At 48.2% G+C, this 19,146-nt stretch overlaps 1 protein-coding gene across 2 annotated transcripts in view; it reads left to right on the forward strand.

Moving 5' to 3' along the window:
• Window positions 1–19,146, forward strand: part of PUDP (pseudouridine 5'-phosphatase) — a 98,894-nt gene that overhangs the window by 55,456 nt on the left and 24,292 nt on the right. Inside the window, exon 4 of one of the 2 annotated variants that reach the window (XM_059050120.2) lies at window positions 14,549–15,930. The exons of the other annotated variant lie outside the window; for it this stretch is intronic. Coding sequence (XP_058906103.1) covers window positions 14,549–14,806 — 258 coding nt within the window. The 3' untranslated portion in view covers window positions 14,807–15,930. Of the gene's footprint in view, window positions 1–14,548; window positions 15,931–19,146 lie in introns of those variants that run through there. 2 annotated transcript variants of the gene reach the window in all.

Genomic DNA, 19,146 nt, shown 5'->3' on the forward strand with positions numbered 1-19,146 from the left:
TCGAACCCGGACCCCCTTGCATTGGGAACGCAGAGTCTTACTCACTGGACCACCAGGGAAGTCCCCAGAGTTTTCTTTTGAATTAATTTTTTGTTTTGTTTTGAAGAAAGTCTCGCACATTAAGCCTTTATATGCCTAGAGAGTTAAAAAATGGCAAAGGTATTTTAACTTGAGTTCTGATTAACTGTACAATGTCTTCATCATATAACACTCGGACCATTTCTTCAATTACAGAAGTCATCACCTGAGTTGACTTTTCAATATGTGAAATGGCAATTAATATACTTTGTGTAATCTCTTGACTAAGAAACACGTTAATTTAAAAATCATTCTCTGTACCTCTTTTTATTGTGTATTGTCTGTGTGGCCAAAGTCTGCAGACAGGTGTCAGGTGTAGGCTGTCAGGTGTTGCTGTTGGAAGAGCTGCTTCACCTCCCAGAATAATGGGAGTCAGGTGGGTGCGTTGCTTCTGGCGGGTTGAAAGTTAACAGGAGTTCCCTGGTGGCGCAGTGGCTAAGAATCCGCCTGCCAGGGCAGGGGACGCGGGTTCGAGCCCTGGTCCGCGAAGGTCCCACATGCCGCGGAGCAACGAAGCCCGTGCGCCACAACTCCTGAGCCTGCACTCTAGAGCCCGCGAGCCGCAACTACTGAAGGCCATGCTCCTAGAGCCTGTGCTCGGCAACAAGAGAAGCCACTGCAGTGAAAAGCCCACACACTGCAACGAAGAGTAGCCCCCACTCTCTGCAACTAGAGAAAGCCCGCACGCAGCAACGAAGACCCAACGCAGCCAAATAAACAAATGAATAAATACATAAAATTAAAAAAAAAAGAAGGTTAAGATTTGGCAGCCAGGTGAGATGAGCTGCGCTTCTTCTGTCTTTGGGGGATTGCGTGCTCTTTAGTCAGTGTCTCACTTCTGAACACCCTGTTAGGGGCATAGCGGTGCTGGAGTTTCTCCTGGCGGCGTGGAGAGTCACCGGGCCACGGTCAGCCACTTTCGGGGCCTCAGGGAGCCTGCATCCCTGGCCGTTGCTGCCCAGGACTCATGACGTCTTTTCCTGTCACCCAGAACCACTGAGGAAAATACGGGGGCCTCTGGTCACTGGTCTTGGTATTACTTCATGTCTCTTGCAACCTGATGTACCAGGCCCTCCCTTATTTCATTAAGAAAAAAAAAAATAGAAAAAAAAAGGTCTCAACTATTCCTTTCATAACATCTCCCACTACACATCTTTTCTTTCATCCAACCTCCCTTTGCTTGGTATCCCTACTGACTTTCTGTGGACTAGGTTGCTTGCTTTCCCAAATTCCATTGTTGAGGGGGGGAAAAACGTTTTCTGTACCCTCTTAGGTTCTGTCTTTGGGGGCCTGTAAATTAAATGGACGGAAGACATTAGCAAGAGAAAATACAGATTTCTATTTGCGTAAGACTGAGGCAGTTCCCAGAAAAATATGATTCAAGGAGGCAGTGAGAGCCTGGGGTTTATATACCATCTTAATAGGGGTTGGGGAGAGACGGAGGGACGCTTCTGGTAGAAGAGATGACTTTTAGGAAACATGAATGGGCTCTTAGGAGAACAGAGGAGAGACATGGTAGTTGTATGACGATGTCTGTTTACACAATTTCTTATCCAGGCTCTGACCTGTGCACACTTCTCTTTAGCCATAAAAGTCAACCTTCCCCTGTTGTAAAACTCCTGGGCAGGGGATTTATGGCAGTTGAATTCTTTAGGGAGCCTTTGCTTTTAGGAAGATAAGGAGAATTTAGAAAAAGCCTCTCCCTGCAGCTGTTGATTCTCACATGTCTTCAGCCCAGAATAATCCTTGGGCTCCCGTGGCATGTCCTGGGTCCCCTTCAGCACCGACTGGTCCCTGTTTTTTTCCCCCAACTCTCCATCGTCACTTTCTTGCTTCTTCCTGTGAATATTCAGCCTCTGGCTGGCCAGCGGCAAGGCCCCCGCTTGCTGAGCTGCCTGGCCTCTGCGTTTCTGAATGACCTCAAGTCCTGCCTTCATCCCAAGCAGTTTTATCTCCTATGGGGCCTCAGAGAGTCCTGCTTGCCAGGAGCCCTTGGTCTGGCTCCCACCTCAGCCAGCTGGTCCCATGCCAGCCCCAGGGACCCACCCCCACCCCTGCCCCGGACCGCACCAGGCGCTGTGATCCCTGTGTCGCACCACGTGTTTTCTCGGTTCTTTGTGTGTTTGTACGTGTGGTAGTGCAGTCTTCACATATCGGCAGTTTGAAAGAATGATGGTTCTCGTTAGGCCCTCGTAACAGCATGTACATATAACCCATCTATTTTAAGCCACCATCACAGAATGAAAATTTGACAGGGCTCCAGACACTGAGAAGGATGAGTTGTATCTTGGATTTGTGAAAAGTTAAATAGTCGTGCCGGCAAATAAGCTTAGTAGACACACAGAGTTCTGCTAGGCTCAGGGAGCAGTGACCCTTGACTTCCAGGGCTAAGAACCTCTTCCTCCGTTCCCAGCTTTTCCTTTGGAATGTCTGTAAACCACATGTGTGTCCGTGTCATCAGCTCTGATTCCGTGTCGCCCTGCCTGGCTCCTGACAGCGCCCCTTCGCCCGGCCGCTTTCTCCCTCGCTGCTGACTCCAGGGCTCCGTCCTAGCTTCCTCTTCTGTGTTACTAGCCTGTCATCAGCGGGGAAGGGGGATTGCTGTATTGGGGTAAAAAAAAGGTCTGTCTGCAAAGGCTTCTTAGGCAACGACAATGAACAAGATACCTCAGAAACACTGGTTTACTCGTATGCTAGCTTAAACCAATACTGAGTTAATAGTCCTCAGTAATTTCCACAGACGGCACCCGACAGATGGAAGGGTGATCTTCTGTTTTTTTTAGAGGGCATCCACAGTGGCTACCTCCCCGTCACTTTGTTTAAACTGAGGTGACTAAGTCCTTGCCATCGGCCAGATCCTGTGCAGTGCTAGCTCTGAATCTCCGTGTTCCAGGAACCCACCTAACCCCAGGCCAGTGGGGATGACTGGTCCCCCCTTGTCTAAGTCCAGACTTGGCAACAGCCTGTCCTAAATGCCGGCAAGAGGATCCAAATCTCTTGGAGGGATGCTGGGGCTCTTGGACCAGTTCTTCAGAGTTCTCCTAAGTCTCGGGGTCTTGGGCGTAAACTGGATGGAAATGGGATCCCTCCCTCTTTTCTAAAACACAGCAGCATCGCTCTCCAGGTGAATGCACAAGGAACTGGGGTGGGAATTCTGCGCAAATAAAGAAGACTGGCCACTGGGTTGGGAGTTTCTTGCCAGGGTCCTTTCTCTGGACCATCAGCAAATTAGAACCTGGTTTGTGTTATTAGCTGAAGGCCTCTTAGCACGACCAGAGGGTGTGCTGGTTGTATGTTGTAGTATTCTCTCCACAGTTAGCTAGGTCAATCGTGTGAATTTTAAATGTGAATTTTGGTCCTTCACCGTGGACTAGTTGCCCGTGTTCCTTTCCACCTCTGCCGTAACAAGTGACCACAAGCTTAGGGACTTAGAACGACGCAGATTTTTATGTCCCTGTTCCATAGGTTGGAATTCTGGGCCTGGCATTAGCCGGCTCCTCTGCCCCAAGTCTCACAGGCATGAAACCAAGATGTTGGCTGGCTGGGCTCCTCCCAGGAGGTGCTAGGGAAGGACCAAGCCCAGGCTCATCAGGAGGCTGGTGGAACCCAGCTCCTCGTAGGTAGGACTGGAGTCCCCGTCTCCTAGCGGGGTGTCCTGGGCTTCGCCCTCAGCCCCTCGAGGTCTCGCTCTGGCCCTGACAGTGGGTCTTACATCACAGAGCCGGCACTGGGCGTCCGACTCTGCTCACACTTGACATCACTCCTTCTGCAGCGATCTCCCCCACCAGCCAGAGAAGGTGCTCTGCTTTTAGGGGCACACCTGGCTAGAGGGCCCCCTCACCTTTTGGCAGGACACCCTCCATGTCTCCAGCTCCATAACCCGAAGCCCATCTGCAAAGTCCCCTTTACCATGTGAGGGGCCCCATTCATACCACATCACAGGTTCTGGGGCTTCAGGGCTGGGCGTCTTCGGGGACCAGTCTGCCCACCGCAGTGCCTGCTCTCAGTTCCAGTTTTCCCACTTGCAAGATGGAGGTAAGAATATTAGAGATGTTAGAAATGACACTTGCTGCAGGAATAAAGCTTCTCCCAGGCCCTCTGCCGCTGACTTTCTCCCTCTGCGTTGTTCTTTGCTGCTTCTGCGTCATTCCCTAGGGGTTCCCATTGCTGATTCTTCTGGAGTCTCTGCACAGCACCTGGCTGCTGACCCAGTGCCCCTTGCCTGCAGGTCCGGAGGTGCTCTTGGTCCCCTGGAGACTGACGGCCACACTCGCAGGCAGGCCTGGGTCCAGGCCGGACCACGACTCACCCAGTTGGGATGACGGTATCGGTGCCTGGGAGTCGGAGCTCTCCACTGCCCCTGTTCTATCAGACACTAAAACTGAGTCAGGGGCTGAAATGATTGAAATCCATAAGAAGGTAAATGCGTGGTATATGAAGCATTCTCACCCCACTAATATATTCTCAGGGCAGAGGAGGAAAACTAATACAATGCTATATGTATTGGTCCTTTACTTGACTGTTCTGCCTGCAGACACTACTATTGTTGCTATAGTCTGTTTTGAAGGTAAATAGTACTTGCTCTGTTTCTTCTACCAGCAGCTAAAAGCGTCTACGGCACATGGTCCCCGGGGCACGTGTTGGGGGCCCTGGAGGACCACAAAGTGCCCCCGGTCCTGGGTAGGTTTTGTGGCTCTCACCCCACCGTGCTGAGTGTCCACTGGCCAGTGTCCGACAAGCAGAAACCCAGGGTGTGGTTCTGTGGCCACACAGGGATCCACACGATGCAGAGGGCTCGGGTCACCTTGGACCCTTGGCTAGTAGATGCCCCATCCCCCCATTTGTAAACCCCAAGAAGAGACTTGCAAACTCAGGGCTTGCTGTTCATACTTCTTGAGAACATGTCTTGGCCCACGTGGACCCAGGATGCCTTCCTGACTGCTCTGCACCCACCTTCAGGGCCCTCATGCATCTCCACAGTGTCCCCTGCCCCTCCGGGGTGACCTGATCGCACGACCTCTTGGGCACCCTTTGCCCAGAGCTCCTTACATCTTTACACACTTCCGTTTCTAGTGAAATAAAAGCGTAGCCCGAGTGCCAGAGCTGGTTGACGTTTAAAGTGAGCATTGCATCATCTGATTTTATTCATTATAAGCGTCTTAAGTTAAAGTTATTATGTACAGGGAGGATTCGGACCATTCCAGGAAAACAAGGCCAAGGACTTTATTTGCACTAATGTGAATTTTGCCACGGTCAGGTGTATCTTCTTGAAACTTTTCCCAAATGTATTCCTTAGAGCACTAGTTTCGGGGGACGTTCATTGGTTTTCTCTGAAAACACATTTCCACATTTGCGAAACTTCTCCATCAAACTTGAAACAATGGGTTTATCCAGGGCAGTCCTTCCGGAAACTTTTTTTATGCTGATTTTTGTATGTCACGAATCTCCAGTCCCTCATTCAATGTGAAGAATCTCCTTTTTGCAGTGGATCTCTCTGGACTGCTGCATCAAAGAGCATTCTGGAAACCTTGTACCTAGTGACGTCCTAGTAGACAGCTTATCTTTATTTTATTTATTCTTTTATTAATTTTCATTGCAGTGTAGCTGCTTTACAATGTTGTGTTGGTTTCTGCTGTACAGCAAAGTGACTCAGCTATATGTATACGTATATCCCCTTTTTTTGGGATTGCCTTCCCATTTAGGTCACCACAGAGCATTGAGTAGAGTTCCCTGTGCTATACAGTAGGTTCTCATTAGTTGCCTGTTTTATGCATAGTATCAGTGGTGTATATATGTCCATCCCAATCTCCCAATTCCGCCCCACCCCTTTCCCCCTTAGTATCCAATACATTTGTTCTCTACAGTCTGTGTCTCTATTTCTGCTTTGCAAACAAGATCATCTGTACCATTTTTCCAGATTCCACATATATGCATGAATATACGATATTATTTTTCTCTTTCTGACTTACTTCACTCTGTATGACAGTCTCTAGGTCCATCCACAACTCTGCAAATGACCCAATTTTGTTCTTTTTTATGGCTGAGTAATATTCATGGTATACATGCACCACATCTTTTTTATGCATTCCTCTGTTGATGGATGTTTAGAAATGAACATTAATACGACTGTTGCGAGATGAAGAAAAAGATCAGAAGCCTCCCCTGGAATTAAGCACATCTTCACTTCCACAAGTGCTGAATTAGCTACGGTTGTGTGTGTAAAAGGAAGGTTTCATCTGGTTGGTGGGCACTCAGTGGGTTCGCAGAATTCAGGCGTCTTTGTGAGTACCAGAGAGTAAATCCTGGAGGGCCTTGCCTTCATAGGCCTGTCATCATCTGTAAACAGGTGGCTGGGCCATAAGTAACAGCTGTTCGCATCCAGAGGACTGAAGAGAGGCCTCCTGCATCGGCGGCAGTGACATTCAACTCCCAGAACCGCAGCCTGTCCGTCCCCTCGCTTGGGAACGAAGAGTTTAACATCCTCCAGGTCCAGTAATTACGCAGGCTTTCCCTGCGTATGTATCGCTTCCCAAAGTAACTGTCAGCCTCTCCTGTACACGACGTTTGCAGGCGGAGTGGGAAAATCACTTCCGCAGGTCTTCAAAGGCGCCCTCTGTCCTGTGATAATTCTGTTTGTGGCTTAAGCCTCTTCAGAAGCTTTGCCCAAAGGCAGACAAAACGCGCCGTGGTTCTGCTCTTCTAGGCGTTTGTGGAATTAGGTCATCCCGGAAACATTTATTTCCTTTCCCCAAACTGCAAGCAGTTGTGATCTAAGAAACCTCAAAGTGGTTCTTCCTCTGAGAGAGTGCTAACTGGAGATCACACACAGCTCACTGTTAGACATATTGTAATAGGGTGCTTGCGTGGCCAGAATGCACTGTCAGGGGCTGGGGGGTTGAAACAGCAGGCACACGTATCCTCGCGGTTCTGGGGGCCAGACGTCCAACACGAGGGTTCTGGCCGTTTCCGCCTCAGGTGAGGGCTTTCTTCCTGCTACTTTGTCCTCTCGTGGCCTTTCCTCTGAGCGCAAGGGGAGGGCCAGACAGAGCAGCTTCCCCTTCCTCTTGGAAGGACCCTAACCCTCTCTGATTAGGGCCCCCTTGGGACTCATTTCACCTGAAAACCATTCTAGGGACCCTGTATCCAAATACATTGGGTGTTAGGGTTTAACGTTTGAAACTTGCGGAAAACAGTTCGGCCCATAGTACGTATTTTGACATGGTAGCCATGCAGGGAGATAATCTTCAAGGCTGGTGTCACAGTTTAGCTCTCAGCACGCGAAACTAATAGGGCCTTGAGTCAAACCTGTGTTTCATGAGTATCGTGCAGAGGGCCGAGGAAAACACTGATTTTGCCCATTTACTTGAATATGTAGAGGAGGTAGGAAGATGAAAGAAAGTATTCTGATGACCATTTAGAAACAAATAACACTTGTTTTATGAATCTTTAAAATACTCAGAGCCTTTGAGAGCCTTGCTGGGCTTTTCAGTGGTTCCTGACAAATTGGTGAACACAGAATCTGTACTATTAAAAGAGAAAATGAGAAAAGGTTTTTGAGCTATCTTGACGTCCTTTGCTCAGCACTTAATGTACACGCCCATGCTTTAAGGTGGACACTGAGAGGGCCTCACGATGTAGTTGTCATGGATACAATGGCACAGAATTCCTTAGGGGGCTTCCCGCCCATGCCCGCCAAGTTGTTCAGTATTACAGTTTTCCAAGGCTTTCCTCAAAAGGAAAAGGAGTCCATTTAGTGGGGTGATTCATTCATGTGTCTAGCCTGTTACTCCAGAGGATTTTGTTATGCATATGTTTATCTCAGTACTGGCTTTATTCTTTTATTTTCAGACTAAAATTAATTCAGTAAGGCAGTAGCTCTGCAGTGTGCAAGGGACACTGACCTCAGCATCAGACAGTGATGTAGAAGACCACAGCACAGTTAGAATCTACTTTACCTATAGATGGGTGGGTGCGGGGGTGGGTGTGTAGGCAGGTAGATAGATAGGGATGGATGGTGGGTGGATGGATGGTGGGTGGATTGAATGGTGGGTGGGTGGGTGGGTGGATGGATGGATGGATGGATGGATGGATGGATGGATGGATGGATAAAAAGATGAAGAATATGAACAAAAGTAGTAATTAACAGCAAAACACCTGCAAACTTCAGTCATTTTTACAACAGTACTTAAAGGTTTATTATTTAAGTAAACATGTAATGAAGTGTATACATATTTGATATCACAATATTGTCATACTTGTTTATGGGTAATTCACTGACCAAGAACAAGGAGACCAGTAAAATTTAAACCTTAGATATGAGCACTGTTAATAAAAAGTTAATCAAAAAACTTAAGACCTCCTCAAAGTTTTCATGTCTCATAGTGTGAAAATTGAACTTGATACTATAAAATTAATGTATAGAATCAAATCTACTGCAAAAAATGATATCATGGAAGTTTCAACTTAAAAGTAGTGGTTTAGTTGAAAACTGTTTTAGTGATTAGATTTGGATTATCCGTGGCTTTATATGTAATGAAAAATCACGGATGCTGCTTTAGGGGGTACTTAAATTTGCATATACACATAATGCCCGGCCCCTGAGGCTTCAGAGAGAACCAGAGTGACTTCATGTCAAAGTTTGTGTATTACTGTGCAAAAGGAAAAGCTTCCTTCCCTAGAGACGATGTAATCACATGGGAACAGTTCACTAGTTCCAGGAAAGTGTACCACTTAAAGTGTACACTTGTACTTGTTTGAAATGTAAAATTTGTTACCAAGTGTCATCTCAGGTGAGTCTGGACCTGAAGGAAATAGGGGCATGGGATTGAAGATGAGTCCCTGTTGGCCTGAGCTGATGAGGAAAAGCACAGTGAGGGCCATGACTCTGAACGTGTGAGAACCCAGTGTATAAACCGTCCCTTGGAAGTAAGGGGAGGGGGCCCCAGGCCATCTGATGACATACCTAGCAGACGGATCCAGCATTGCTTCTGGGGCTGCACCTCACCCGGCCCTGCTGCTGCCTCAGCTGGTTCCCCTTCTGCCCCCCGCTGTGGCTGAAGCTCCATCCCCTCTGGACCATGGGCTCATCTCAGAGAAATGCGAGCCTGTCTCGGGCCCCTCCTTGTCTCCCCTTTTCCCTGCTCCTGGCTGCAACTCCACACCCAGCCCCCCTCCCCTGCTCACACCCAGCCTCCCTCCGCTCACACCCAGTCCTCCGCTCACACCCAGCTCCCCTCCTCTTACCTCCTCCTCTCACCCCCTCCTCTCACACCCAGCCCCCCTCCTGTCACCTCTGTGCCAGCCCCTCGCACAGTGCCTCAAACCCAGGCTGTCACAAAGCATGCTTTCTCTCCCTCCTCCAAACGGCAGTGCCAGGTCCCTCCGCATCAGAAAGGCCGGCTTCTCCTTTGCGTCAACGTCCAGGGCTTTGTCCCTCAAACTCCCTGTTGCCTCTGGAGGATTTCCCTAATCCCACCCACCTCCCTGCCACCGTCGGGGAAAGGTTCAGTTCCGTGCCCTTCCATAGTGGCCACGGGAGCCCTCTTAGCTCCCTGATGCTCCTGTTGATAGGACCTCCTAGCAGCCCGCCCCCAGCCCAGGGTTCAGATGAGCAGCGCGGCGGAGGTGGCGGGCGTGGGCCGCCTTACAGGGCCCCCCTGAGGCTGAGCGCCTTCGGAGGAGTGGGCTCGGCACCACCGTGAGCTGAGCCCCTGAAATACTTCCCTTCACCTGCCCGGGGGTTGGAAATGTCACTCTTTCTAAATTAAACCCCTCAAGCTACAGTTTAATTAAGCTCATCTGCTCTCCTGGAGATGGAATTCAGGTATATTTTAGCTTTCAGCTTGGTAAAGTGAAAAAGAACATTGGATTCTGGAGACCCGGGCACAGTTCCCAAGTTCTGTCACCTGCCTGCCGGTGTGACCTTCAGCTCACCTCTGAGCTTCCCAGGCTCAGCCACGACAGTGACAGGAGAGGGCTGGGCTGGCCGCTGCCTTCGAGGGTGACACTCTGCGGCCCCTGTGTTGCTCCGCGTCCCGACCAGGGCGCTAACGCCACCTCCGCGAATTCAGCGGGCGTGCCTCGTGCACCCGCTCCCTGCCTGGCACCGTGAGGGGGCGCCTTCCCCGCAGCCCTGCCTGCTTACGGCCGGGCACGAGCTGTGGGACGAGTACTCGTGAGCGGCAGCTTCCTTGAGGCGCTGCACGTGCGTCCTGGGGAACCCGCTCTGCTCCAGAGCCCACTCCACTGGTGAGACGGTTGCATCCACACCCGTCCACGGGGTCTTGGGCCGAGGGACGAGGTGCAGGTGGCGGGGGGAGGGCGGACGTCCTACTTACTACCCTGGCCTCTGCACCTGCTGCAGTCCCTGCGGAGCCTTTCCGTGCAGGGATGTTTCTTTCGGCAGATAGCAGAGCACACAGCCCCAGTCACACTTGACAGGTAGGCGCGAGTGACTTTAAGGTGAAGTGCAACCAGTCAGTTCCCGGTGGGAAGGGCTGGGCTGCTCACTCAGGGAAGGATGAAGTGTTGAAAAGGAAGAAGAGAGACAAAGGCCAGTGCCTGTTAGCCACATGTGGCCTTTAGAAACTGCCTGGACATAACGTTGGTACTTGCCGGGGAAACATACTTCCTCCTTTTTGTTTGGGTAAGGTGTGAGCTGTATTGTGTCAGCTTACATCTTTCAGTGGTTTTATGGTTCATTGGTTTTATGACCGTTAAGTCCTGTTATGAACAGGCGCAGTCTTTCCAGGTAACTTTCAAAGGTTTATTCTTTGGTTTCAGTAGAGAGACAAGCCGTGCGGTGACTTTTCATACAGTGTCCACGAGTCTACGCTCCGGGTACCTTTCCCTAGGAGTGGTCCTTAGAAGACCATTAGGTCTTAGGACTCAGGGCACAGCGTAATGAGCCCATGAAAACGTTTTGAGGCATTTTCACACGTGCTTCAAAATCTAGTTGTTCTGCTTTGTATTTCTGCTCCTCGTAAGAAGGAGGGGAAGCCCTCTGCTTCCCGGTGCTGTCCGTGTGCTACCAGGGCTGGGGTCGGCCGCCTGGACCCATCGCTAGAGCTGCCCTCGGCAGGGTCCGCGTCGTGCGTGTGGTTCCCGTCCTGCCTTCGGCCGCTCTCTCCAGCTTGTGCGAGGAGGGCAAGGCCGGGGCTGAGGGACCGAGGGACCCCGTTTCCTGGAAACTGCGCTGCCCCGTCTGCCGCTGGCTTTCCTGCCCCGTCCTCATGCACCCTCAGTGGACTGGCCGATTCCGACACCAGATGCAAGTGTGCGTGCCCGATGGCGCACACTGAGGCCAAACAGCACTCAAACTTAGGAGTTTGGAGCAGAGAAAGGTTTACCGCAGTGCCTTGCAAGCAGACGGGGTGGCTCATGCCCCCAAAACTCCAAACTCCCCCAAGGGTTTCAGCAAAGCATTTTGAGAGGCAAGTTGAAGAAGCAGCATGGATAGTCGCTGCAGACTTCTTGGCGCCGGAATCCTTTGTTCTTGCAGCTGTCCACATAGGTCAGGTCGCCATGCTCACGTAAACCTCCAACAGGACAAGTGGTATTCTCTGCTCTGCAACGTTTTCTCTCTCCCTGAACGGGAAGCTGCTACACCTTTAAAGGTCAGAGCCTTGAGAATGGGCTCTCCTGTGTATTTCAGGCTACGGGCGACATTCTTAACTGGAAGCTAAAGCAATAGCGTACAAAGGCTAAAGTTAAAGAAGCAGATCCAATATGGAGTCGTATTTGTTCTTCCCTATTACAATCTGCTTTTAAAAACTTGAACTTGTCTTTTAACTTCTCCGCACTTCTCGAATTCTTGTTGGCCCACGGGAAGAGTCCAGCTGGCGCTCGTGGAAGGCGTTTGTTGAGATCTACCGGGCGAGGAGGAGGCCGCCGGAGAGGAGGCAAAGGAAAGGAATTTTAGGAGCTCCTGACACAATGTATACCATCAGGGTTTCTGCTATTCTTCCGACCATATTTACAACACAGACTACAATCGCTTTTGACCTTTCAGAACAGCCGGCATCAAGTGGCTCTGTGCAGACTCCCCGTCCTGTCTGCCCGGCTTTGCCCTGAGTCCTTTCGAGGGCCCAGCCTTACTTATCTGCCTGGACACACTTCCAACGGCCCTCCTGCTGCACACGCCTCGCACGTCCCCTCCTCCCTGTCGTCCTTCAGGCTGGCCTCCCTGACGCCTGCCACCCTTTACTCTGCCTCAGGTGTCCGAAACATGGCGTTTCACGTCTCCGTGTTGCGCTGGGGTGATTCATTCCAGAATTAGGTGGGGACAAAGGATAAGTTGGAAACAGAAACCAATAAACGGTGCGGGCCTGCAGAAAGAGTGAAACCTTCAGAGACAGGGTATGTCAGTTTCGCCGCCTGTGTTAGCCATAAGTACCTGCGGAGCTTTTCCCGATCACGCCACCATTCCTCCTTTTATTTCCTGGAGCGTACACGGCATGTGGACAGAGCATGTGGGCATTCCTCTGTATTTGCTGGAGCTTAAAGGGCATGTGGGTGAGCTGTCAGGTGCGAAGGGACTGACCACTGTTCTCAGACGAGGACAGGTGTCTCGGGCCCCTGTTTTGCTCAGTGCCATGGTTTCCGAGCCACCACTTTTCCCCTACACCTGCGCACATGCTCCTTGGAAGGAGCCTCCCACAAATACAAAATCAAAGCTGTTTTCATCACTGGAACCAAGCACCGTTACCCCCAGGAATCAACAAAATCCCTTCCTCCGCCCCACTGAGAGCTCACAGGTGGCCAGCACAAGCCTGAAAATCTCACGTATTTAAAGAACGAGATGTCGGGTGACATTTAAGTGCCTGTCCATGGTCCCAGCTAAAACAACAGGGATGTTTAGAATACGGTCAGGTCATAACTTTAAAAAGTCAGGGACAGAAACATCACCAGCAGGAACTCTCTGAATGAAATAACTAAGAAACGGCACCTCGGCGGCCCAAGCGGAGTCATTCCCCCTCTGAGAGGGAAACCGTCTTCTCACGGTAGAGGCAGAGGGCTTGAAACAAGCCAGGGGGCTGCAGGAAGCCTGACGGGAAGGCAGTGGGACCGGGTGTCCGTGTGCCCAGGACCGTCCAGCTCAGCGCTGTGTCCCGGGCATCAGCCCACTCTGTGCAGTGCCTAGTGCTGACCTGTCGTCATGACGAGTAGTAACTCGCTCGGTCCTCACCTCGGCCCTGGGAGGGGAGTCAGCTCATAAATGGCTCAGCCTCCAGGAGGGAGGGAAAGAAGGAAAGTCAGTGAACCTGTTCCAGAGCAGACCAGCAGTAAGAGTGTGAGAGCGTGTGTATGTGTTTGTGTGTGTTGTGCGTTTTCCACTGACTTAAGGACATCAGAGGATGCAGACCTTCTAGTGTCAGAGTGCACCTGGCAGCTGCTGCTCGGGAGCCATTTCCAGGTCATCGGCACACGGGGCGGGGACCGCAGCGCCCTGTGAAGTGGGGTTGTGGCGAGTCATTGTGATCAGTGGCGGGGGGGCCGGCGGCTGGGAGGACGTGAGTGAGAGGCTGTCAGGATCCAACCTGGGCCACCCCAGGCGTCCTCGGGCACTTGTGGAGAAGAAGGGGCACAGGAGAGCGTCTCAGAGGTGCCAGGAGGAGCCCTCTTTATACATGTCCGGCCCCTACAGAATCTTAATGGAAAAGACTAAAGCTGCTTTCACATTCAGTGTGGAATTCCAGGACCCAAGGGAAACTTTCTCAGTGGGTGCTCTACTCGGAGGGAAGGTGATAAAAAGGTGACACGCCCGTTCACCACTGGGTAGACTCCTGCCTCGCATTTGGAGCGAGTCCTGAAGTGAGACGCACGGTAGCGATGGTCACAGGACGGCACGTTGAGGAGCTTCCTGACACGAACAGCGGCACAGACGCTCCCGTTTAGAGGTGGTGTCTGAATAAGGTGAAACAGGTACCGCACCTGGCACTCACTCTTCGTGTTCGGGAGATTTTTGGTGCGTGACGGGTACCCCCAGGGGCTGAGTTTTTCACTAAAACATCCTAACGGTTTAATTTCCAGACTGTAGTACTTGAAACATTGCCGGCTCTGAAGTCACTTTACACCTAAAAGCATATTTTTTCATACTTTTCACAACTTCCTCTCATGCTCAGCATGGTCAGTTATCGATTGAACAGATTCTTACGGTTCAAATAAAATAAATTTGTAAACCGAGAAACCGAGAATGTGCCACTCAGCTGTGCCACGTTTCCATAACACTTTGGGGCCAAGAAGGACCTCTCCCCCGTAAAGTGACGTGGTGGGACGCACTCGGACCGCGGAAGGGCCAGCGCCCTCTCCTCCCCGCAGACCGTACACCGGACAGCCTCCACTCCGTTTCTGTGTCACGCGGAACACCGAGCTGACTCAGCTGACGGTGGTGCAGGCAGTGACAGCCCCGTCTAGACGTGGGGTTACAGAGAAGGCCGTCTCAACCCTCTCTTTCTTCCTCACCCCACAGTGCCTGGTCTTTGAAGACGCTCCCAATGGGGTGGAGGCCGCCCTCGCAGCTGGGATGCAGGTGGTCATGGTTCCCGACGGAAACTTAAACCGAGACCTGACCTCAAAGGCCACCCTCGTGCTGGATTCCCTGCAGGACTTCCGGCCCGAGCTGTTTGGTCTGCCGCCCTACGAGCAGGAGGCCCCTGCGCCCACACGTGTGACCCACGCTGCCCAGGAGAAGGACAGAGGAAAGCCCGGTTCCCAGACCTCCGTGTGAACAGTCCTTCAGCCTGTGAGGCCTCCTCATCCCGCGAGGGCCTGGCCCTCGCTCTCTAAAGGGTCAGTGAACTGTAACGTGACAGACAGAAAGCAAAAGAGAGACAGCCCAGAACACAGATGGAAATTGTCCCTTGAATAGTCATGTTTAGTCTTTGAATAATTTGGGTTCATTTCTTTTTCTGCTTCGTTGTTCTCAACTCTGGCTGGAAAATGTAAATATATACATATATGTATATGCTTTTATGTATATATGTGTATGTACATATTTATTCTATCTATATACATTGTGTACTCTATCACTGTCCCCAGTGTTTGATCTTAACATGCGCTAGCAACTGGTAAAAGTGAGGTGGTAATGGTAATTCTGTTTGGTTTGTACTCTGAGTGGGAAATCCACATGATGGATGAGGTTTTCATAAATCATTCTCTTTATCAGCAAATGTTGACATTCCTTATGTGCCCTTAAATCTCTGTGGACCTCTACTGAGAGACTGACTGTGAACTGTATCTTCCGTTGTTTCCTTTCAGTGTGAACATAATGGTAGCCTACGTCTTATATCGAGGTGCATATCCACGTTTGAGAATGTTTTCTGCCTCAGAGAAATCATTTCCTTTAAGAACATTTATTTTTTTAATACATTCTTTGATGCAGATAGAATTGGATTTCAGAGTGCATCCTTGGTACCACCGAGAGCCGTAGCCCATTTCTGGAACAATTTATTGGACATTAACTTTGGTGATTAACTGCGTTTAGTAGATTTACTCAGCCTTCTGTGATGGGAACATAGTGAGAGGCATCGAGAATGGGAAAAATACAATCACAGGGTGTTTCCACTGGTGGACACCCCACCTCTGGCCTGCCCCAGTGTTCTCTGTTATTGATTGTCCTTGAGCTAATTTTCAGTTCTGTGAGTCTTAGAAAGGTGATAACGATGTATGTGATTGTCAGGTGGAATGATTGTCTGTGCATGCTTGTCTCTGGCTGCTGACCAGTTTTACATCATTTCAGCATTCTTGACTGCTGTATACGTGTCTATTCTTTGAATTCTCCTTGGAATCGTTTGTAACATCTTACTGGTTCCCTCACCAGCGAGTTTAATTGAATAAAAGTTTTGACACTTACTTGTTCATGTTTTATTTGTATGGGAGTATGATTTTACCTTTTTTTAAAAAAACAATTATCCTCTAACAAATGTGTAAAACATAAATGTAAAACATACATGATTGACTTTTTTTTTTAACCCAACTGTAAAGTGGCATTTACATATTTAAAACAAATTTTATTGAAATGTAGTTGATTTACAGTGTTGTATTGCTTTCAGGTGTACAGCAAAGTGATTTGATTTGATATATATATTCTTTTTCAGATTCTTTTCCATTATAGGTCATTACAGATTATTGAGTCTAGTTCCCTGTGCTGTACAGTAGGTCCTTGTGGGTTGTTTTATATATAGTAGAGGCATTTGCATATTTTAGGTGAACCATGCTGTCTTTGCATACAGCAAAGAAAGGCTCTCAGTGAAATGGTCATGCGTGTGATTTGGTATCTCATTCTTCCAAAATATTTGTGTTGATGTTTTCTAATCATTAAGCCATTTTGCATGAATAAGACAAACAGGTTTAATGCCTCTAAATGATGTGGATCAGGGTCAGTTTTTCTCTAGGGTGAATTTGGTCTTAAATGTGGTGGTGGTGTTTTTGTGGTTTTAGCCAACTCTGCAGGCAAACACTTTGTCCTTTTTTGTACTAAAGAGGAATACGGATGTGTGCTCCAAGCCCACATATTCTTTCTTATTTTTCTCCGTGCGTCTGATTGCTTCGATACAGATTTCAGTGGTGTTTTTCCACTGAATAATCCATCAATTTCATAGAGGTATAATAATGAAAATTTAGACCAGAATGACGGCTGCCAAGAAGGTTGAAAGAGTAGTCGTCTTACTTTCTTAGCTCATTTAAAGTGTGTTCCATTAGGACCTTCAGGGATTAATAGACGTTACGCCGTTTTGTGCCCTCAGTTGCACCCGTTTGCTCGTAGGTTGCCTGTCCATCAGAAGGATTTTCGTTCGGTACTGATGACAGCCACCGAGAGATATCACAGTCATCCTCTTCTTCATCCCACTGAAATGGAACGTGAACACTTTTAAGAACGTGCTAATTACTACTTATTAGAGTTTTTCCACCTAATAAGTCTTCAGTTAGAGTTCAGTGATTTACAGAAAAGAGAAAAGGTCTGGAAGACACCCACGTAACGCTTAAGACAATTGACTTACTAAGAAATAGGAATTACTTCTGCTCTGCCACGGTAGTCAGTGTTTAGAAACCTCAGTGCACATAACCTTTGAATATCATCGACGGTTTGATGCTGAATTTGGCATGCTTTGAATGCTGTTTCCACATTTTAAAAACAAATTTGCACACGATAACAAGTTTTATAACAAAGAATAATGAGTTTTTGCCTATTGGTGTTAATTCCTCTGCTTACCATCGTGTACTGCCTACGCTCTACTATTCCGCAGGATAAAGTTCAAACCTCCCTGGCCTTACAGGAAGGCTTTCTGACCTAAGTCTAGCACCGACAGTCTTTAGAATTATTTCTATTATTATTACCATCACCATCATCATCTTCTGTAAAGGGAAAATGAGAATTAAAGAGCTAGGGGTTTCAAATGAGGCCGACTTCAGTTCAGATTGAAGCTCTGCTACTGACTAGTGGTGTCCCTTTATTTTGCCCCTTTCCACCTCAGATGCCTTAGCTGTGAAATGGGGTTAAGAATGGTGTAAAGAATTGGTCACACATGGAATGAGAATCCTTAGCACATCGTGAAAGATTTATAAAATGGCAGCGACGGTTATTCCCATGTCAGAGTCCATGTGGCATTCTCCACTAGTTTTTGTTGGTTGGAGATATTTGGTTTACCAAGGATATTTGTTGTCTGAGCAGCTCACACTGTCTGAAAGCAGATTTTCGGGATGCCTCAGAATGTTCTGGTTTCTCGTGATTCTCTTTAACAGATCGTAATCTTGTATAGTGGAGTACTTGCTCTCTGTCACCTTCGTTAGTCATTGGAGATTTCTCTTGCTTGTAACTATTTTCATCAGAAAAACTGTCATCCAGATTGAACTAATTCAGGATTGTTATTTCCTTACCATACGCCAGGCTCCATAGTCATATAAAACTGAATAAGAACCCATCTCAGGGTATTTATCTTGTTGCGCTTCAGCCATAAAGATATTTGAGTTGCTTCCAGATCTTTTTTCAGTACCAGGTTAGCATCAAGCCTGCGTGACAAGGGGCAGGACGGGCCCCCGCACCGTGGTGGGTGGCTGTCACAGAGCCGTTTAGAGACTCTGAAGCCGCCCGCTTGGTGTTAAAGCAGGGTACTACAGTGTTGCTTTTGTTGACTGCAAATGCCCATGCTTCCCAAGTTCCACATGGCTTTCTACAACACTGTATATGAAGATGAGTATTTTTACATTAAAGTGTTTTCAAGTTTTACCAATATGTTAACAGCGTATTTCTCTAGGGGATGAAAATTACTGTATAAAGAAGTATTTAAGAATCGTAATATTCTCTCATCTCTCTCTTTTTAAATTGAAGTAGAGTTGATTTAAAGTGTTGTGTTAGTTTCAGGTGTACAGCAAAGTGATTGAGTTATATGTATATATGTATTTTTTTCAGATTCTTTTCCCTTATAGGTTGTTAACAAAATATTGAGTATACCTCCCTGTGCTAGGCAGTAGGTCCTTGTTGGTTATCTGTTTTATATATGGTAGTGTGTATATTGTTAATTCCAAACTCCTAATTTTATCCCTTCCACTGCCTTTCCCCTTTGGTAACCATAAGTTTGTTTTCTGTGTCTGTGAGTATATTTGTTTTGTAAATAAGTTCATTTGTACAATATCATTGTTTTAGATTCCACACATAAGTGATATCCCACTGTATTTGTTTTTCTCTGTCTGACTTACTTTACTTAGTATGATCCTCTCTAGGTCCATCCGTGTTGCTGCAAATGATATAATTTCACATCTCTTTTAATAAACTTGAGACCTTGGGAAACATGCCGTAGTATATACATTTGCTTAGTGAAAACCTCGTCAGAGGGATGGTGTATTCATAAATTGTGCAAAGTCACTTGAAATGCTGTGTTTTCAAGATCCACTTTAGGAAAGAATTGGCATACATTCCATATTCAAGGTCTTAATCAGATAGGATAGATATTTATTATAAAGAACACCTATTTTCTCTGTAAGCCAAGTCAGTGCTCTAATTGGTGGTAAAATTAGCATTCCGTTTAAAAGTCAGAAACCAGAAGGATTCCTACTATCAATAAGCTTTCA

This window comes from Kogia breviceps, chromosome X (genome assembly GCF_026419965.1).
Source record: "Kogia breviceps isolate mKogBre1 chromosome X, mKogBre1 haplotype 1, whole genome shotgun sequence".
NCBI lineage: Eukaryota > Metazoa > Chordata > Mammalia > Artiodactyla > Physeteridae > Kogia > Kogia breviceps.